The following is a 21,897-nucleotide window of genomic DNA, read 5'->3' on the forward strand; positions in this document are numbered from 1 at the left end:
CTACGTATTTTACCCGCTAATCCACGCATCCCAGGAAATTAAGGGGCAATTTTTTAGCATGGCTAATCAACCTAACCCGCACATCTTTGGATTGCAGGAAGAAAGCGGAGCACCCGGAGGAAACCCACGCAGACACGAGGAGAATGTGCAAACCCCACACAGACAGTGACCCAAACCGGGAATTGAATCCAGGTCCCTGCCGCCCAATGTGGTTCAGTTGGAACCAGGTACCCTGAGATGAAAACAGAACTCGCAAGAACTGCTGGCAGAGTCAGGGCAATGGAGTAAATGGTAGAAAGCAAGTCCCAGAAGCTGAAGAATAGAATTCTAGAAAACAAGGAATGAAAGAGAAGTCCCAGGAAGACTGAAGTCAAAGGGACAAAAAACTGGAGTCTGAACAGTTACTGTTCACTGAAGTTAAAGAAAGGGATGGAGAGAGGCCCCCAGTTAAATTAAGAGCTGAAAGGCGCAGACCTGGCGAAGTTGGCTAGTGAGAAGCCAGACAGCTGGAGTAATCCCAAGGGCTGGTGACACTTAATACAGACTGTGAAGCAACAGTGTTCTGTTGGCATGTCAGGGTACCTGAGAGATTGTGTGAAAGCTTAAATGCACGCAGCAATTCAAGGCAGAGGAGGAACATGGAAATGAGATTGATATCTAGGAAGCAAATCTTTGATGAAAGCATCCTAGAGAAAACATTGTTTGGAGGAAGATTCCAAGGCATGCTTTTTCAAGAGTGGAGTTTGGAAACACTTGAGGAAGTCAGGTTCCAGTGATAGCACTGGAAGCTGGCTCATCGTGTGATAAGCATATGAGCGAATGTGAAATCCACAGAAGTTGTATTGGATGGCTTCTGTCACTGTTTCAAAGTGTGTTGTCAGAGCATAATTGGTCTGTTGGTTTACATGGACTATGTATGTACCAATAACATTCCAGTATAAGACCTGCAGATGGGTCACGGGCTGTTGAAAAATGGGATGCCAAAAATGATCCCCAAATATGACCTGACTTTTTTCCATTTTGTCTCTGGGTAAATTCTCGCTGCAGTGCAGTACACGAGGCAAGAATAAACAGGTCAGTGTGCTATGTACTTGCACTTGCATCAGTTTTCTTTCCCGTTCTAGTAAGCGAATTGACGACGTGGATCGTTTTGTTATGTGAAAGAGAGGGCCAGAGACAAGTCGTAAATCAATGTGACGTGGGTCACAAAGGGATGGACATTTGATAAAAGTGGGTCATTTGGGGGAAAAAACTTTAAAAACACTGGTATAAGATGCATTTTGTAACTTGTATTATCTTTAAAAATCTGTGTACATCTGTGAAGTATGGGTACGGGTGAAGGAGTATTATAGGCAATCTTTTCATTTTTAATCAATGTTTTATTCTTTGGTTAACCTCTTTTTTCCCCCCACCCCCCCCGCACACGCGTGCAAACATGCACCTACCTCTACAACCCTCTAAGAGCTCGGCCCTTCTCCAATTCTCAAACATTCCCAGTTTTAATCACTTTGTTGTTGGTGGCCTTGCTTTTAGCTACCAAGATGCAAAGCTCTGAAGATTTTAACCACCCCCCCGCCCCGCCCCACCCCACCCCTTAACTTCTCCTTGCGTTTCTCCTTTGGGATACCCTTTAAACCCTAGCTCCTTGATCAAGCATTTGGTCATTTGACCTATACCACCTTGCATGGTTTGGTGTTATATTTTGTTTGATCACTCTCATTGTTGTGCTGTTTTTAGATCCTATGAGGTGGAGATGTTACTAGTATGCTGGCCAATGTCGTTTCAACAGTAAATCTAGTTATCATGTTTATGGGACCTTGTTATGCGCAAATTGTTTAACGTTTTCCTTCAGTGACTAAACATCAAAATAAATTAATTGGCTGTAAAGTGCTTTGTGATGATCTAAAATCCTGGAAGGTGCTATATAATTTAAACTTGCAAAAGGTCTTATTTAAATTGCACTTGGAGTATTGCCCACAAGTGGCTGTGTAGAGTTTTCGGATTTCCTGAGGATGTGAAAGGTGTTTAGACAGAAGAATTTTCTTTCTGTCACAAATGTTGCAGGAAAGATATGCAAGCAGTGAAACAGGTGTGGCATAGATTCACTCGGATATTTAAAAAGATCGAAAAATATCATGCGGTGTTGCAGTTCAGTTCCATTGGTGACAAGTTGAGAAATTTAATTCAATGAAAAGGTGATTTGTGGGCTGCTTTTTAAAAAAAAAAAATCAACCATGACTGCTAGATTATTTTAACCCAACTGTTTCACTCGTATCTTTTGAGGGGAACTTGCCATTTTTTATCCAGGCTGACCTACAATGTAAGTCCAACCTCTCGCTAACTGACTCCTGCTGTTGTCTGATGTGGCCTTGCAAGCACTGTAGCCAAGAATGCTGAGGCAGGACGTCTAGAAGTCTTCAAGATTATGATGGGTTAAATAGTAGTTTGCTTCTATTGAGACGGAGTAATCAGAGTGTCCAATTTTAACATCAAGAATAAAAGGGGAAATGAGAAAAAATCTTCATACGGTGGGTATTTAGAATGTGGAGCACTCTGCCGCAAACTGTTGTTCAAGTACTTTCAAAGGGGAATTAAGTAGTTGTTTGAAAAAAATGAAAATTAAAGGATTGAAGTGAATAGTGGTTTAAAGGATATGAGGGGGGTGAAAACAGTGCAGAAATGATGAGCAAAACTGCCTGCTGTGATGTTCTGAGTTTATTGATTGCAAATCTGAGCTTCGCTGGATATTTTTACAAGGGAGTTTGTGGTCCTGTCTACATATTTCAAAGACACCCCTTCATTCACATGCTATCTATTGCAAACTAGAAGGGTTGTGTCGTTTATTTTGAGCATAATTAAGCATGATTACAGGGTTGAAATGGAGACCAAAAAAGAGTGACTACATTTAAGAAACTTGCTTTGGCTTATGTTTTTACTTGGGTGGCTTTCTTAACTCTCATCTTTTTTTAAAATTGTATTTAGTTTTTAACCAGTCTTCAACATTTGGCTTTTCATTATTTTGATGAACTTCCTCATTTATGTTCTGGCTCTAATTCCATTTCTTGATTTACCCTTGATTTTTCCTATCAAATTTAGTGTCTCGACTCTCTGCATGAACATAGGAAGGCGAATTCTCAATCCGGTAAATTTCAACAGGATTGCAAGTAGCCTGATGGAGCAGTTGACAAAGACCTGTAATGAGAGATTCTCAACTCCGTGAGATCACCCAGAGACTAAGGATGCATTCGCATTTCTTCAGTAAAACTCAGTGATTTCCCCAAAACCAAATCTGAACTTGTTAGGGATCATTTGATATAATGTAACAACACAACAGCAGTATGCATTCGTTTAGTACCTTTTAACACAGCAAAATGTGTCGAGGCACTAGAAGTGTAAACAGACAAATATTGGCAACAAGCCAAAGAATGCGCTGCTAGATGAGGTGACTAAAAGTTCAGTCAGAGGTAGATTTTAAGGAAGATCTTAAAAGATACGAGACAAGTAGAGGCAGGGAGGTTTTTATAAAGGAATTCCAGAGCTTGGGGCCTAGAAGGCTGAGGCACATTGATGGGGCAAAGGGAATTGGAAAAAAATGCAAGTTCTTGGAGGGTTGCAAAACTGGAGAATGTTCAGGCTAAGATTAAGAAATTTGAACATTAGGTTGACATTGGCTTCAGGTGCCACAGTTCCTCCGATGTATGTCAGAGAACACTGGGATGATGGATGAGTGATCTTTGGTGTGCACCATGTTAGAATTGTAAGGTTGGGAGTGCAACCAGGAGAAATTTTAATCTTGAAGCGATTATAAGCATGGATGGCTGTTTCAGCAACAGATGGGTGGAGACGAGGCCAGTGAGGAGAAATGCTGCGGAAATGAAAGTAAGCAGTCTTTGTGACAGAGAGGTTATGGAGTCAGATGGGATGCTGAGGTTGTGAACAGCTAGTTTTAATCCAAGGCAGTGCCAGGGGAATAGGACAAAAATCAGTGGTGAGAGCTTGATGTTTGTGGCTAGAAAGTGAAGGGACAGTACCTGAGGAGAAGCAGCCATTTATTATGCCAGATAGAAATATATCCAGGGATCAAATGGTTTCATGGGAATAAGGTGTTTTTCATAATTTGGGTTTGGAATGAGTGAATGTGGGAGAGTGACTGAGAAAAATGTTCTTTTGGAGCTAGAGCAGGAGGAACCTTTGGGGAAGCTAGGCTTGGTGGGCAGGAGGGTGGGTGGGTTATGTCACAGAGGCAACTAAATGGTTAACAATGATTGGGGTCAAGAGACCTGGTGGTGAGAGGACTAGGTGTCTTCAGCAAACATGTGGAACTTAATTTTTTTCAGATAATTTTGCCAAGGAGCATCATACAGCTGAGAAATAGGGGCTGCATGACATTCCACATTGCTTTATTATGGATGTGCTTAAGACATTTAATTTCTGATTTCTTCAAAATCACTTCATCCTTTTTTATTATATATCAAAATAATTGTAGGATTATCCCAGTTTACCAATCAATCATAAACATTTTCCAACAATTAAAATACTTCATGCAGGTCTGGACTGAAAGCCTAACTTGTCAAAACTTTGGATGGCGTTCTTGGGCTCGCTCTTACAGTTTATGATGCCATGTGTATCGGTTGTGCTACATCAAAGATATGTTAGGAAGTTGTAAACATCAAAATGAAGTTTTAATTGGCTAAACAATTCACAATCATCACTAACGTGACCAAGTTCACTGAGCTCGAGCAATTATCTTGTGCAATTTAATGGATATTTTGTACTATGTTATACTTTTTACATGTTTTATTGGAGCAAGAATAGCCTGTAGTTCGGCATGATCAGTTAAATACTTTGTACTTGCAATTTCTGTTGTGGGATGGAGGTGTGAGTGGAGAATGAGAGCCTATATTGGTGAAGTATGTGTGCATCTAACTTCACCTATACGCGACCACCTCTCAGTGGTCCTGAGCCAGGATGACTTAACCGTGGGAAGTGACCAGTATTGGTGTTTTACTGTGTGCGAGATTTGTGTCTGGGAATTGTGATGATCAGCTCTGCCGGGGTGGATGTAAACCTTAGAATGTGAATAAGCAGTTTGGAGTTCTGGAACTAGAAACCCTCTGCTTAAATCCAGAGTATTGTTGGTGCCTTCAACACTGCCTTTTCAGTTGCAGTCCATAGTGTGCAGTTTATTCTCTCACATAATCAGTTGTCTTGTGAGTCTGCTCAATGTGGACTTTAAAGGGTCCCAGGAGAGCAGTTCTATAATCCCTTTGCCTGCCTCCCATTCACTCCTGTTCCTGCTGTATCAAATCAACATCTGTGTATTTGCATATGAATAGAGCTGATGGCAAGTAGTGGGACAGGAAATGTCTAACTTCTTGTAATGGGAGCTGCTATGTGCTCTACAATTGCTCTACAACACCTCAAAAACACCTGTGCATATTGTGGATTTTAAAGGGCAAATCACTGTAATGAAATGTACCAGAGAAATTGGGGAACATTTAAATACATTTTTAAAGTGTCTGATTTCACCTCTTGTGGTTGTTCTCTGAGCAAAGATGAAGCCGTCAATACACCAACAGCTGGCCCTGAATTTGCTATAGTCAGTCAATGTATGGCACTTGCCTATTCCTGTTTAATGACTGATATTTTGCAGTCCAAGTTTCTGGAGTGTGAGATGGAAATGGGGTATCTAAATAGAATGAACAGGGCAACTGACTGTTATCCAGTTAAAGGACAGTGCAAGGGCTGAGAAGAGATTGCAAGTAAGTGATTGAAAAGTATATCAAATAAGATTCAGAAAGAAATAGCAAAATGTTTGATTAAGAGATAAAAAAGACAGAATAAATTGAAACATTTTCTTAAATTTAGTTCTTTTAAACACAATTTTTAAAGCTTGAAGGACTGAGACTCTTCCACTGAAAATTAATTATTACAAATGTAAAGAAGTTGGTTTAAAGTCGTTAACAGTAATATTGTCAAAAGATACCTAGACTTGAAATGGCTTCATTGTGTAGTGAATTTAATTCCTATCTACCATGCAAATACAGAAACTTTATATTACTCAATACATTTGAATGGTAATCCCAGCAAATAACATCTAATTAACAATGTTCCATTCCTTATCGGAGAATCTGTACTGCTCCATACTAATTTAGAGGGTTAGTTTTGGGAAGAATCAGCAGGAAATGGAATCTGGAAAGAATGTGACCATAAACAAAAAGTAGATGCCACTGTTAAACATGTCTAAATGGAGTCAAACTATGTTGTGTTTATCTTTCTATTTGATAAAATATGCAATTTTTCAATAAAGGAGGCAGAGGAAAATGTTCGTGAAAAATCCTTCTTAAAACGAATGCTCAAAGTGACAGAATTGTTAAATTTATTAAAGCAGCCATTTTAATCTATATTTCAGGGTCAAGATAAATCCAATGTAGCAAATCTATGAATTTAAGTCGAAAGGATGATTTCTTTGAATTTGCCTGCTCAAAGTTCTGTATTGCTTTTGAAATATTTTCTCATTTGATTTATGAGTGCTTTTTGTGACTGCAGACTATAATAATCTTTTAAAAAGTGTGTATCCATCTGTGGATTAGAATTCATTTTGCTCTTGGAATGTGGGTTTGAAACTAGCCAAGACAAACTAGATGAAAGTCTGACATCTGTAAGGCTCCTAAATAAAATACATTTGAAAAGCTTTATTCCATTTCCTGATGGCTATGAAACCATAATGCAAATTGGGACTAAAATTTCAATTGCACTGGATGCAACACAAAGGTGGCTGCTGTTGAAAATGCCAGATTGACGAAATTCCAGCCTGGGGCTTCATAGTAGTATGATGCATTGTTCTGGAGATGTAGAAGACATTTTATGGCAAATCAGCCTTCCACTTTGTGGAAAAGTGCTTTTTGTTGACACTGGATGCCAAAGGCTAAGTGTGCCATTGCATCAGTTGGAACTTACCACTCCATTTCCCTGCTGCCCCCTGTCAAATAGAAAATGATTTGTAGAAAACTGCTATGGCAAACGGTTGCCTTATGTGACCTCAATATTGCTGCATCTTGGGCATTTGCTGGAGAAACAATTTACTGTTAGTCAGTATTTACGTTTAATGTTACTGTTATAACCTGGATGTTGGGAATAGTGCATGACCACTTTATAATGTGAACACTTCATAATTATGTACCTGTGGGATAATAACTTTTCATTAGATGAGAAACTTATTGGTTTTGTGACTTCTTTCACCCACTTGAGCGGCCTCCGGGTGCTGCGGTTTCCTCCCACACTCCAAAAGACATGCTGGTTAGGTGCATTGGCCATGCTAAATCCTGCCTCGGTGTGCCCAAACAGGCGGTGGAGTGTGGTAACTAGGGGATTTTCACAGTAACTTCATTGTAGTGTTAATGTAAGTCTACTTGTGACACTAAAAAAAACTTTGATATTACCAGAGATAAATAGTAATGTCAGTAATCTTAATTTTCCAGTAAAATTTCAACCAGATTTCTGATTTACATTTAATTCATATATTTAGCATAGAAATGACATCCCAACACTTTCTTCTATGAGCAGACCAGGCTATTGAATGTGAAAATGAGATGACATGTCTCCTTTGAATAATATCAATTGATATAATTTGAACAAGTGAAGAAGCTGTAATATTTATTTTAAATCTCTAAAATGCTAGGGCTAACACCTCTGGGATGTTTGTTCCAATTATGATTTTGTTCTACCCCGAAAGGTTTCCGCACTCATTCCAGTACGGTACTTTAACCATGGGACAGAAAAATGAGAGGTGCTCCCCTACACTAGGTATGTGCCTTTTGATGCCCGCTTGCATAAGAAAGGGGTCTCATGAGGGTGGGATACCATCCAGAAGTGTGCAAGTTATTTTAAACAGTTAAATGTAACATTTTCAGCTTTTCCATTGGGGTTGATTCAGGAGCTGTATTACTAGCAAACTAATATTTTGTGGTGCATTAGATATCCTTTGAAAAGGTACAGTTGTTGTGTAATAATTAATCAAATGCCTACACATTTATTTTCAGTGTTCTCCATAAGTACTTTAGCATGAATGTTCATATTGCTGTTTAATTTATGGGGCAGAACCCAAAATTGAGGACAATAATAACAATTTACTGTTCAACAGAAATTCAAGTTTTTAAACATCTGCATGCTAAATCTGTTAACATTGTCTATGATGAGACTTGTGTACCAGTGGAGAATCTGAGATTATAATGTATTCAGCTTGTTATTTATGATGGGAAAGAATGCAAATTGTGAAATGTTCAAGGTTTTATGGGTGTGCATGAGTGCTTAAATGGCTTGGCATTAAATGCAAGTCGTGTGCCAATTTAGCAACAATTGCACGTTCTGTTGCAAATCAGCAATGTATGTAAATTTATTTTTACTTTTCAAGATGTTCATGTATGTAATCTGGTCCATTTTGTATCCCTGATCGCTCTTCAAATGTATTTGCCATTCCTCTGCAGGCTCAGAATGGTTCTGTGCATTGAACATAGCCAATTCCATTTACTTGGGAATGTTTCTTTTTAAATCAGAAAAAAAGTATTAAAAGAGCCAAAATTCACAGTGCCATCGAAGTTGAAAGTGTGAGAAGAGAACACAAAGCAAATTGGGAAGAAGTAGGTCATGGCTGAATTTTAGAAGCATGAACTTTATTGGAGAAGGGGAATCCAATGAGTTAACTAGATTCCCAATTTCCCAATTTTAAGGTTCTCCAAAGGTGATGTGAACCTTCGTTTCAACAGAATGATATTCAAGGAGGACAAATAACAGGTTGGTTAGTATAAAAAATGGTGTGATGAGAATAATTGGACTTGCTATAGAAAAATCTCCAGAATTTATTCTTCACTCTTGGGTATTTAAAGAAATGAACAAGAAAATTGCAAATGTGTTGGTCATAATTTACATCCTCTCTCAATTCAGTTATTGGTTTGGAAACTTGCTAATGTCATTCCATTATTTAAGAAGGGAGAAACGAGAAGATTTACAGACTTTGCATTTGGATCAGTTGTTGCAAAGTTGTTCATATTTATAATTGGGCCCAAAGTGCCTGAACACTTGACAAATATGAGCTGTGATAAATATGAGCTGTTCAGAGGGTCAGTATGAAGTTGTGAGGAATAAGACATTATTGACAAGCTAGATCAAAATTTTGAACCTCCTGGACAGGAAGATGGGAATTTTATGTATGTTGTCTAAATTGACTTTCAGAAAGTAATGGAAATCTGAAAGTCTTGCCAAAAATTTTAGTTTAGGGCAAGAAGTGTATGCTGCTTAACTTTGATAGTTGTACCAGGAGATACGTATTTCCCAACATTTTGTGAAGGGTTTGGCTGTGCATTTAACTGCATGCACATGTTATGCCATTTGGTTATAATGGTCCAGTATTGTGGATGTTTATTGCTTGTCATCCATGTCACGTGTATGCATTTTCAAAGGCTCTTCAAAATCCATCTCTTTGCCATGTGTAGTTCCCTTGACTCTTGCTTGGTATCCATTGCCCCATCCCAATTTTTTTTTAAAACTGTTCTTGGGGTATGGACTGCACTGGCAAGGATAGCATTTAATGAATATACTTACTTGCCCTGAGAAAGTGATAGTGAGCTGCCACCTTGAACCGCTGTAGTATGTGGTAAAGGTGTGCTTCCTTATGTTAATGGGATTTTGACCCAGTGATGACAAAGCAATCGGGCAATATGCATCTAAATTAAAATGGTCAGAGACTTGGGAAGTAATGGTGATCCCATGCACCTACTGTCTTCATCCTTCAGGATGGTGAAAGTCACAGAATGGAAAGGCGCTGCTGAAGAATTTTTGGTGAGTTGCCGCTGTATATTCTGTAGACTGAATATAAAATACAGCCACACAATGCCATTGGTGGAGAGGATGGATGTTTACCTCCATTGGCACCCCACCATTCGTGGGTGAGGTGCCAATCCAATGGGTTCTTTGTCCTGAATAGTAGTGAGCTTCGTGAATGTTGCAGTTACATTCATCTAAGCAAGTGGAGAATATTTCATCCCACTTTGGTTTTGTAGATGTTGTAGAAGCTTTGAGGAGGAAGAAAGTGAGGTGCTCATTGTGGAATACTAGGCCTCTAATCTGTTCTAATCACCACGACATAAATGTAAATAGTCCAGGCTGGCCCTCATGAAAACTTCAGGTGTGACAAGCTTTCGCCCAGAGCAGTACACAAGAAAATTTGTAATTTCTTTAAAATGTCTGGTGGATTTGTATTTGTTTTTAAGATGACTTTTAAGAGTTTGCATCAATTGTAAAGCGATCAATTGTACCTTTTTTTTGGATGATCAATACTGGTCCATGTGACCTGATGACCCTTAACCTGGAAACCGTACCAATAGGAAGGAATTTAAGATATGGATGTCATGTGGCTGGCAGACAAAGGAGAGCTCCAGACACAGGAGTGATACAAATAGTTGAGGTGAAGCGTGAAGGTGCAGAAAAAGGGGGGAAAAAAGGAATTCTTGTGATGAGAAAAAGCAAATCTCTTAGGAAGTGCTCAGTTTTTCTGTTTGGTGGAAAAGGAGACAGAAGCTCCTGGAGGTGATGGTTCAAACTGGCTTAAAAAGGTCCAAAGCCTGGAAAGCTGTCTGACTGGCTCAGAGATGCTGCAGAGCTGGGTGTTTCCCAGAAATGGCCAATTAGTGAACTAGGCTCTAATGGTTGGTTGGTTGAAAAGAAATGCTGGAAAGCCATACTATCAGGACTAACATGACCCGAGGGAAAGAGGGCTCATAGATGTGTCCCTTGCTGATGATAATCTTACCCGTGAAACTTAGAGGTGAAAGCTGTTGTCAGATAGGACTCCTAACTTATCCTGCATGAATAAAGAACAGCATGTTGGCACAGTGGGGCAGCACAGTGGCACAATTGTTAGCACTGCTGCCTCACTGTGCCAGGTCCCAGGTTCGATTCCCGGCTTGGGTCACTGTCTGTGCGGAGTTTGCACGTTTCCCTGTGTCTGCGTGGGTTTCCTCCAGGTGTTCCGGTTTCCTCCCACAGTCCGAAAGACGTGCTGGCTAGGTACATTGACCATGCTAAATTCTCCCTCAATGTACCTGAACAGACGCCAGAGTGTGGCAACTAGGAGATTTTCACAGTAACTTCATTGCCGTGTTAATGTAAGGCTACTTGTGACACAAGCTTATTGAGGAAGTGACAAAAACGGTTGACGAAGGAAGGGCCGTGGATGTCGTCTATATGGATTTCAGTAAGGCATTTGACACAGTCACTCATGGCAGGTTGGTTAAGAAGGTTAAGACTCATGGGATACAAGGAGAGGTGGTTAGATGGGAAGAAAACTGGCTTGGCCACAGGAGACAGAGGGTAACAGTCGAAGGGTCTTTTTCCGGCCGGAGGTTTGTGACCAGTGGTGTTCCGCAGGACTCTGTACTGGGACCTCTGCTATTTGTGATATATATATAAATGATTTGGAAGAAGGTGTAACTGGTGTTATCAGCAAGTTTGCGGATGACATGAAGATGGCTGGACTTGCGGATAGCGATGAACATTGTCGGACAATACAGCAGGATATAGATAGGCTGGCAAATTGGGCAGAGAAATGGCAGATGCAATTTAATCCAGATAAATGCGAAATGATGCATTTTGGAAGGACTAATGTAGGGGGGAGTTATACAATAAATGGCAGAGCCATCAAGAGCATAGAAACACAGAGGGACCTAGGTGTGCAAGTCCACAAATCCGAGAAGGTGGTGAAGAAGGCATATGGTATGCTTGCCTTTATAGGACGGGGTATAGAGTATAAAAGCTGGAGTCTGATGTTGCATCTGTATAGAACGCTGGTTAGGCCACATTTGGAGTACTGCGTGGAGTTCTGGTCGCCGCACTACCAGAAGGACGTGGAGGCTTTAGAGAGAGTGCAGAGAAGGTTTACCAGGATGTTGCCTGGTATGGAGGGTCTTAGCTATGAGGAGAGATTGGGTAAACTGGGCTTGTTCTCCCTGGAAAGATGGAGAATGAGGGGAGACCTAATAGAGGTGTACAAAATTATGAAGGGTATAGATAAGGTGAACAGTGGGAAGCTTTTCCTCAGGTCGGAGATGACGATCACGAGGGGTCACGGGCTCAAGGTGAGAGGGGCGAGGTATCACTCAGATATCAGAGGGATGTTTTTTACACAGAGAGTGGTGGGGGCCTGGAATGCGCTGCCAAGTAGGGTGGTGGAGGCAGACACGCTGGCATCGTTTAAGACTTACCTGGATAGTCACATGAGCAATCTGGGAATGGAGGGATACAAACGAATGGTCTAGTTAGACCAATGAGCGGCACAGGCTTGGAGGGCCGAAGGGCCTGTTTCCTGTGCTGTACTGTTCTTTGTACTAATAAATAAACTTAAACTTAAAACTCTCCAAGGTTTCCTGTGCATTGGTCACAATGCAAAAGTACATTTTTTTAAAAAACATTTTTGATTTTGCTATCAAGTATATTGAATGTAAAATTCAGACAATAGATGTTCAATGCCCAATCTATGCATTGCCAATGAACAAGATCTTAATATAAGCATAGGTTTTTTTTGTACATTGCAATGTACACATTTTTCATGGCAGTCTGTTTTCTGTTTTCAACTGGACATACAATCCTTTGAATCTACATTTTTATATCTATCTGGTTTTAATTATAATTAAGTTGCATCTATATTTTTGTGATACACTTGTGATTTGGTTTTATTAGTAGGTTAACTAATTATTGATTTAACTTTCTGCATGTCATATAACTTCTGATCAAGTGATTGTTAGTTGGATCTCTTGTCCATGACAGATCCCGAAAGGATTGTTTGTGCACGGAGAGAAAATTAAAACATCAATTGATTGCTCTTGGATTCCTCCTAATGGTAGTTTGAAGAGTAGTAAAACCAGAGGCCCAGGAGCAGGTGGCAAATCGACTTTTTGTACACATGACATGGAAAGAGGAGTGGGTGGAGGAAGGGAGATTACCAAAAAAAAATGTTTTTTTGCAGATAGCGGGTGAAATAAATAGAATGAGATATAAATATGACTAACTTTAAATGTAGTTGGGAAATTCCTGATCTGAGCAAAAAAAAACCTGGCCGAATAATAGTGTTTATCAGGATTCTGCTGCAAGACAGCTGGTGTTTAAAAACGCACTCCACAGGGCAAATGCTTATTAGTCAGGGTGTGGAGGATCTGGAGGCCTGTAATGCACTACCACAGATGCTCCTTCAGGATAATTTGGGTGTTTTTTTTAATGTGAGTATCTATTCTGTCAGCCACATTATCCTTGTTTCTTCTAAAATGTTCCCTTCTGGTAACAGTCTCGACTTTTAAATGTTTCTTAATCAGTTGCTCAATATGTTGCCTTGAAATTTATTGATTCACTGTGTCGCTGGCTGTCTGGCATAATGTTTTTGTGTTCCCTGGATTATTCACTTTGACAAACAGCACAGGCAAGAAGAGTGTTGGGAATCCTGGGTGATATAAATTGAAGGGCCTCTCCATAATTTCACGAGTGGAAGGGTTTTGTTACTTACAGCAAGAATATTTACTGTAATTTTGTAGGACTTTCACAGAACTTAGATTGTAATCAAATTGCAATTAAGCGCACAAGACTATTACTTTCTGCAGAAGGGAGCATATTTCCAAAGTAAACAGTGACCTTACAGTCCAACATGAACTGGAAAGAAATACAAGTTGTGAATATGCATTTATGGATGAGAATGGAAACTGAATCAAGATGTCGAGTGAAAAGCCATTGGGGATCTGTTTTTAGTTTCTACCTTAACGGATGCAATGAATTGGTCTGAATTGTACAAGTGTTTTCCCAAAAAAATGTTCTTGAAGTTGGTTGCTGAGCAACTCTGGATGTGAGTCCAAGTTGTTTGTTTCTTAGCCAATATTAATTGTACAAGAAACACCTTAAATACACCTTGTATATCAGTTTTAAGAAACATTTTAAATGCACAATGTAAAACCTCAGGATTGGACTTTATGAATCTAAAATCAGAATTAATAATTCATTTGGTTTCTACCAGTGTACTAGTTTAACTCTGTGAAAGTTTGTAAATGGATTTTTTTTGTATTTCTTTTGACTGCATCTGATCTCAAATTACTATTTTCCTCAAGTTTGCATGTTGTTGGGATTCAGTTTGCTGTCACACCCTTTTGGGTTCCAGAGTGTAATTGTGGCACGTTTTAAATTTTGATCATTTTCAGGAGTGATTTTAAAAGTGGTTGGCTTCAGGTATCACTGTAATTTGGAAATATTTGCTCCCCAGGGGTTCTACTTAAGTACTGGTTTAAAGATGCCATATGTGGAAAATAGTTACTCCAAGTTGTCCTGCCAGTGCATTCTAATGTAGTGACTCGAATTGAGGTTTTAGTTCTGCATGTGTGCCTGGGTTTGGCATGATTATTTGGTAGACTTGTACTGTTCTAAATTGTAAACTGAGTGATTGGCTTCAGTTTAACCTAAGAGATCAGCAACTGTTTTAATCAGAGAGCTGAAAGTTTTCTGTAAAACTCAGGTACCTGGCTCCACTTAAGCCCCATCATGTTCTATAGTACACACTGATGCTACCTTGGCTAAAGGAAAATATTAGTACCAGGAAGATACTGATCTGGTGCGAATAACTTTTCAATTTCTTGTATATTGTAGTCTGTTTGGAGTGGGATTTGTTACAGTAGTGGTGTTGAAATTGAGTGCACGTACTCACTCGCCCCTTTTCTAAGCCACAGTTTTTCATAGTTCCCAAGAAGATTGCATTGTGCAATTGAAATGGTTTCAAAAACTGTAGGAAAGAATTAAGCTCAAACTGCTCAACTTGCCTTCAGTTATGTAAAGATTGGGTGCCTGAAATAGCCAGATGACTTAAGGATCTCTACTTTCATTGAACAATCAGGAGATGGCATGGAAATGTCTTTCACTAAACTACAGCCTTGCTTACATGGAGGTGATAGATTATCCACAATATCAGCATGACGCAGGATGTTTGAAAATCTTTCAATTTCTAGAAGTAGAAATTGGACCTGTGGAAGTGTGCTATTGAGGATGTAATGTACTAGGAAACTAACAATTGCCCAGTATTTTGCACTGAAGATAGCTACCATAATCCATAGAATCTCTGTCTCTACACCATTCAACCAATCGAGTCTGCACCAACTCTACGAAAGAACATCCCATCCAGGCCTTCCCCTCCGTCCTATCCCTGTAACCCCACGCATTTACCATGGCTAATTTACTAAATCTATGCAACTTTGGACACTTAAGGAGCAATTTAGCATGGCCAGTCCACATAACCTGCACACCTTTGGACTGTGGGAGGAAACGGTGGCACCTGGAGGAAACCCACGCAGACACAGGGAGAACATGCAAACTCCACACATCACCCAAGGTTGGAATTGAACCCAGGTCCCTGGTGCTGAGGCAGCAGTGCTAGCCACTGTGCCACCCTTGCATCAAGATAATGCGTCAATAACATTCTAAAAAGTGAGAAATGTCAGTTTGCATCATTTAGCCTAAAGCAACTAAATTTGTTTACAATGTTTTAGTCTTCTTGTGGGCCATTAATGTTTAAAGAAAAATCTGAATACCCAGTAATTAACCAAAGTAACTATGCCACATTTTAAATAAAAATAAGCTTTTCTGTATATTGTAAAGTTAAACAAGGTGAACACTATTAAATTAATACTATGGTTTATAACTAATGCTATGCACTCTGTACCTTTCGCTTTCTCCCAAAAAATTCTTTATACAGTATTAGAATCTTGAAGGTTCATTCACTTCTGTAGGTACCAGGAGGTATGCCACAGCCCTCTGAAATTCACTTTAATTTGTTTCAGTTTTCAAGCTGTTCTCCAAGGTACAATTTTATGGGAGACATTCCATATGTGCGCACATGCACCAAAACAAAACTGCAACTGCCTGCTTCCTGAGTGAAAACCCAGTTAACTTCCAGTAACCTATGACAGTGTAGCATTCTTTGAGATGGTCTCAAACAAATTACTTTTTATTTTCAATGTAACCCTTTGATTTTGTAACCTATATGAATAACTTGTATTGCTAATGGATGCAATTGCCAGATGCCTTGGGTCCATTACAAAGCTGCTTTCAGCTTCTCTCATTGAGATAATGATGGACACCTTGGCTGTACAGAGAGGTAGTCATGATGTGGAGATGCTCCAGAGATTGGTCATCAGTGGTTAAAGTGTTCTTCCTTCTAAGTTTGACCTCATTAAACAAAATCTTTGAACTGTGCTTACTCCAGGTCTGTTTGAATTTCACTTGTTTCAGGGTTGCTTATAAGTTTTTCAATTTGAGGTTTCCATCTAATGTACATTTAAAAGTTTTAACTTCAAACTCAAAGTTATATTCTCAGACACCTGCATTATGAACTAAATTTTCCCAACAAGTATAATTTTGTACAGAAGCAAAAGAATACAAGTAATTTTAAAAACAAATTGATTACTGTGATTTGTTGTGACTCCATTGTACAATGTGAATATCAGGATGATTGAAGATGAACCAGGTAAACTGCAGATTTTTATAATCTAACAATTGCTGTGTGCAAATATTTATAAAACTACATAGTACAAATCAATCTAAGAGTTTAAATATTTTGAGATTATATCACTCTTGAGTTCAACAATCTGCACGACTATTGCAGACATCCAGATATGTTTATATGTGGATGCAGTGATATTTCCATTCAGGCGTACCAAGTTCTGCTTCCAATTTACAAGACTCTTTAAAAACTAAAGCTCATGTTAATCTTGAGACCGTCTTATTTCATGATGACTCCAGACAGGCCAGATTAGAAATAACAGATCCATCTATAACCTCATTATTTTAGCATTTGTCAGCACTCCGAGCCTTTCTCTATTTGGGAAATTGCAAATAAAGAGACTCTCAATAATTAGTTTAAGTTGCAAGAACAGCCTCCGAAGAATTCTAACAGCAGTATGTGACTTTTTCATGAAATTAACTTCTTAACTTGAGTAAATAAACCAGTCTCACTTGATTAAATTTAGATTATAAAGTTGCGTCAACAAAGATAACTGCTTCCCCTTTAATATTTAACAAAACCCTGAATACATTCTTACATCAATGTTCACCCTCCCTCCCCTGCTTTAAAAGCAAAACCTAAATAATTAACAATCTGACTAAGGCTATTTTAAATGTCAAATATATTGGACTATCTAAAACTTCAGATCAGAATAGGGCCGTAACTTCTGAATTCCACAGCATTAGATTTTGGGAGGTAGTACCCCAAGGATGCACTGGGAAATCGTCCTTGGGGTTTTACAGGTAAGCGTTTGCATGGGAGTTGTCCAGAAGTACTAACTTACTCTGTGCTGGGAACCATCCGAAAATGTGGTTTAAATTGCAAATTTTGGATGAATCCATCAGTATTGCATGTCACACACACTTACCTGAACCCCCCAGCAGACGCTCCTCACATCCCGACTACTACCACTACCATCCATGGTGTTACCACCCATGGTGTTCCCACACCCCAACCTGCGGACCTGACCACCTCCTCCCTGACCTGTCAATTTACCCAGGGCCTTTAAACTTAGCTCCTTGACTGCAGTTAGTGCTATAAACAAGAGTGTGTGGCCTCCTTGAATGTGTTGGCGCAGTACTGTGCTGGGGCAAGGAGTCTTTCAATGCAAGTTCCAGCAGTTTGAAGTTTTGGTTCAGTTTTCAAGGGCAAGTAAGTATGCATTAAATTCTTCCAAGTTCTACAGGTCATCTCTTTCCATTACTAGTTGGACTTCATGGCCCTCGTTCTTTTTTGATTGAACCAAAACCCAAGCTTCAGACCTTATGATGAAGTCCAGATTTAGATCTACTTCAGGTATGCAATATTAATGGGGACATATTGAGGTACATTGAGGCTCTGTTTGCATCTCGTTTTGTTATATGAGCTCCTTATATACACTTAGCAAAATAACTACTGGTGAATAAGTTCTGTTTCTTTTTTCTCTGAAGATTTTAGGTTGCAACAATAGCAATATTGAGGTTGTGCCTGGTAAAGGAACTGACATGTTTCTATTAGGCTCTTTATAGACTGTAGTGTTTATATACATGGTGTCGGAAGTGTTCTTTCACCTGGTTTCTACTCTGAATCCAAATTCAGTATGTTGCTGTATAGAATTTTTAAAAGTTGGTAATATTTTAAAATGGGGAATAACGTAGGTGCTTATCTAAGGCCACTATTTTAACCATGCTACAATGTGTGTTTTTATTAATTAATGGATTGACTTGTGTTTTCACTTTTTAAAAAATAACATGGGCACCCAGAGGCACTTTCATAATTGTGGTTAAAAGAAGGCGCTTGAGTGGAATCTTGCAATAAGGAAGTAATTCATTTCAATACAGATAACCATTTCCTTGATTGGCCACTTGTATTCTCTGAACAATCAAAGGTGGAAATGATTTATTTTTTAAGCTCTGTTATTGTTCAAAAATGTATTGAAAAACTTTGTTCTAACAGGATGCTGCTGTCAGTCTAAAAAGATATTCTGCCTACCACACAGTTTAGTGACATTGTGTATGAATTTCAGTGCCAGTGCAATGCTTAGGCTGAACGTCCCAGTGATTTGCTGATCAAATCAAACAGCATGTCCCTTTGGTTATTCATAATAGGCAGAGTACTGATTGTACTCAACCAGCTCACCCTTGCAAAATCCACCGCCTGCTGTCGATGTGATTCTCCGATTGGACTGCCCTTGCTGAACGATCCAGGGAGTGCTCATAGCCACACCAACAGCCAATTTAAGATAATCAGTTGAGGGATGGCACAGTGATTAGCACTGCTGCCTCACAGTGCCGGGTTCAATTCCCAGCTTGGGTTACTATGTGGAGTTTGCACATTCTCCCAGTGTCAGCATAAGATTTTTCTGGGTGCTCTGGTTTCCTCCCACAGTCCAAAGTTGTGCGGGTTTGGTGGATTGGCCATGCTAAATTGCCCCTTAATGTCGGGGAGGGTCAAGCTAGGGTAAATGCATGGGGTGATGGGGATAGGGTCTGGGTGAGATTCTGGTCGGTGCAGACTTGATCGACCAAATGGCCTCCTTCTGCACTGTAGGATTGAATGATTCTGGTAACGTGGCTCATTTGCACTTGAGAAGGGACCCATTGTCTGCAAACAAAAGGAAGCTTTGCATCTTTTTTGAATTATCCCAGAACTTTGGAGGGGGGGAGGGGAGGGGCTTAGTAACATCGCAGCACATCAGTGTTGATTTGCCAATCAATCAGTATCCTTTTCTCCTGTAGCATATATTGTTTTCATCACTTGAAATTTGACATCCATGTATTTGTCCTGATGCGAGCACGACAAAAAGCTTTGGCAATATGATTCTCTTTTCCACAGTATTGAAGTTCTGTCTCTAAGTGACAGTGAAACAGCTTATTTGTAAGTTTTTCATACCCACATCCTCAGCAAAAAAAATGTTCAGTGGCACCTGTTGTAGTGTTGTTCTTTCTATGAATGTAACAATTAGTTAAAAAGCTTTGGATGGTGCTGAGACATTGCCTAAGGATTGACGTGGCCAATAGGAAAACCATGGCACTAGCTTTTGTTCTTGCGTGATCCAAAAAACTGAACTGTTGGATGAGTTGAAATGCATTAATGTTTAACGTTTTTTTTCTTTAGGAAAGTTATTGTTGATTGTGTAGCTACCCAAGTCAATTATTTGTTCGGCAAGCACGCATCCTTTCCCACCTAAAAATAAAGAACAGATGCCCGAGTGCAGTCGGGGTTACTTCATGCTTCTTGTGCGTGAAATAACATCTGTCACAAACCTGACTGCACTTAAGTGCATCCAATATGGAATTTGTCTTTGTTTACTGCTTTCTGTACCTGTAGGAGAGCCTCATGTCTTGTGGTTGCTGCATATCTTGGTTGCAAAGCAACTTGTTTTAACAGGGAATTTGGCACATTAGGGTAAGCTCTTTGCAAATCTGGCTGCAACTGCAATTTACTTTTAAGTGAGTTGGTATCTGACATCTTTATAAGTCCCATTTTAACCAGTGGGTTTTACCCAAATGAATTGGATTTCAACTTTGTGTAACAAACCACAGTGCAACTGCATGAATGGCATTTGTGCTGCTCTTTCTCCTGGAACTTTAATGTAAATATTGAGATTAAAGTTTCACTGATGCATCCAGTGCAGTCACCATTTGGTGAGCTGGAGTTTGAATCCTACCTATTTTATATATTTTTAAAAAGACAATGCACTTGCAAAATTGGGGATATTGAAAGTTAATCTGCTTTTTAGCAATGCAAACGAGTATTTTAAGATTTCTGTGCCTATTTTTTAAATTTAATTTTCGATCGTTTGCTATTACATAATTTGAAAGGGCATGACAAGGTAGACTGAGACATTATTTCCCCAGGCAGTGGAATTGGGCAGTCTCAGGATAATGGGTTGTCTTTTGGGATGGAGATGAGAAATTTCTTAAATCAGAGTGTTGTGAATTTTTGGAATTCTCTATTCCAAAAGGTTGTGGATATTCCATTGTTGAGTATATTCAAGGCTGAAATAGATACTTCATCTCAAGGAATTGTAGGCTGTGGGAAAATGGGAGTTGAGGCAGAAGATTAACTACCATCTTATTGACTGATGAAGCAGGCGCTAATGTATGGTCCACTCCAATTCCTCATTTTCTAAAGTTGGTACTGCCAGGTGTGAGGTGGATTTGTGACATCAAAATGAGAGGTTATTGAGGAAACTAACCTACTATCAGTAACTTGGAGGGGGAGAAAATCTGTTTCCAGAATGGATGCATCTGGAGTGATCCTGTGGTTCTACATGATAACTGTTCTCCTTGGGATGGTGGTGAGGGGAAGCGGCCTGTTTAGGATCAAGTTGTTTCCAAATTGGCATGGCTAGTAGTGAGACTTGGAAGAGACTGGTCTTTTGTGGCAGACTAAAATGAGGGAGGTAGGTACACAAAGGCTACTTTTACCTCTGTGCACACCTTGGAACTCCTCGAGGAAAATGAGGTGCATACTCAATATCAAGTAAATGGGTCTTTGCAAATTCGTTTAGTTTGATTTGAAAATTCTGAGGTATGGTGAGTGCTGTACTTGCAGCCAGTTGATGGAAAAGACCAGAAGTCAATTTGCAGTTAATCTTTACTCAGTTTTAAATTTATTTATACAAGGCATTACAGTGCTACAGCTCACCACTAGTGTCCATAGAAAACTTTTCATACGTTTGTAGTGCAAGTGTTTTTTTGTGCTCTTCTGAGTGTACCAGTTAAAATAAACTAACAAATTGTCAGCCATTTAAAAGGGTATTCTAATAAGAAAATACGAATCTCAACTGCTTTTACGCACGCGTTAAGTATTTATCTAACAAGTGCCCATTATCTTTGCACTTAACCTTAATTTATATAATTGACATTCATTTTTAAAAAATAATATTCACACAATATTCCAAAACAAATAAGAAAATGAAAACAGTTTTTCCATATTCTCTATAAAGTAATACATTACAAGACACACCTCTTATAGGATCCCCAGTAATTTCTTGGTACAAGCACTCCTTTTCACGAAACAATCAGATAATTGATGACTTGCATCAATCCATTTGGTGTTGGAGATTTCCTTTTTTGTCTAACATTTGTTTCACATTAACGTGGTCAGTTATCCTTCTTATAGAGTGTATGTTATCCCACAAGGAATAATTATGTCATGTTTGATGTACAAACTGTTTTAAGTATACCCCTTGTATAGATTTCCCTCGCGCATTTGGCAAACAATTCCATATTCAGTGCTTCCAGAGAAGCCAGTGTTTCTGCAGCTGAAGTATTTTTAACAATCATTTTTATTTTCTTAGCTTCCCATGCTAAAGGGCAATGTTTCTCTTT

At 39.2% G+C, this 21,897-nt stretch overlaps 1 protein-coding gene across 8 annotated transcripts in view; it reads left to right on the forward strand.

The window, feature by feature from the left end:
- Positions 1–21,897, forward strand: part of ptpn4a (protein tyrosine phosphatase non-receptor type 4a) — a 233,746-nt gene that overhangs the window by 18,794 nt on the left and 193,055 nt on the right. For 3 of the 8 annotated variants that reach the window (XR_013499489.1, XM_078227896.1, XM_078227897.1), the window contains exon 2: positions 7,736–7,806. The exons of 2 other annotated variants lie outside the window; for them this stretch is intronic. Coding sequence is in view for 2 of the 6 variants with exons in the window: in XM_078227896.1 (XP_078084022.1) it covers positions 7,770–7,806 (37 nt within the window). In the remaining 4 variants the exon portion in view is untranslated. Of the gene's footprint in view, positions 1–7,735; positions 7,807–8,486; positions 8,794–13,036; positions 13,269–21,897 lie in introns of those variants that run through there. 3 more of the 8 variants (XM_078227899.1, XM_078227904.1, XM_078227900.1) reach the window with 3 other exon arrangements.

This window comes from Mustelus asterias, chromosome 14, assembly GCF_964213995.1.
Source record: "Mustelus asterias chromosome 14, sMusAst1.hap1.1, whole genome shotgun sequence".
In the NCBI taxonomy this organism is placed as follows: domain Eukaryota; kingdom Metazoa; phylum Chordata; class Chondrichthyes; order Carcharhiniformes; family Triakidae; genus Mustelus; species Mustelus asterias.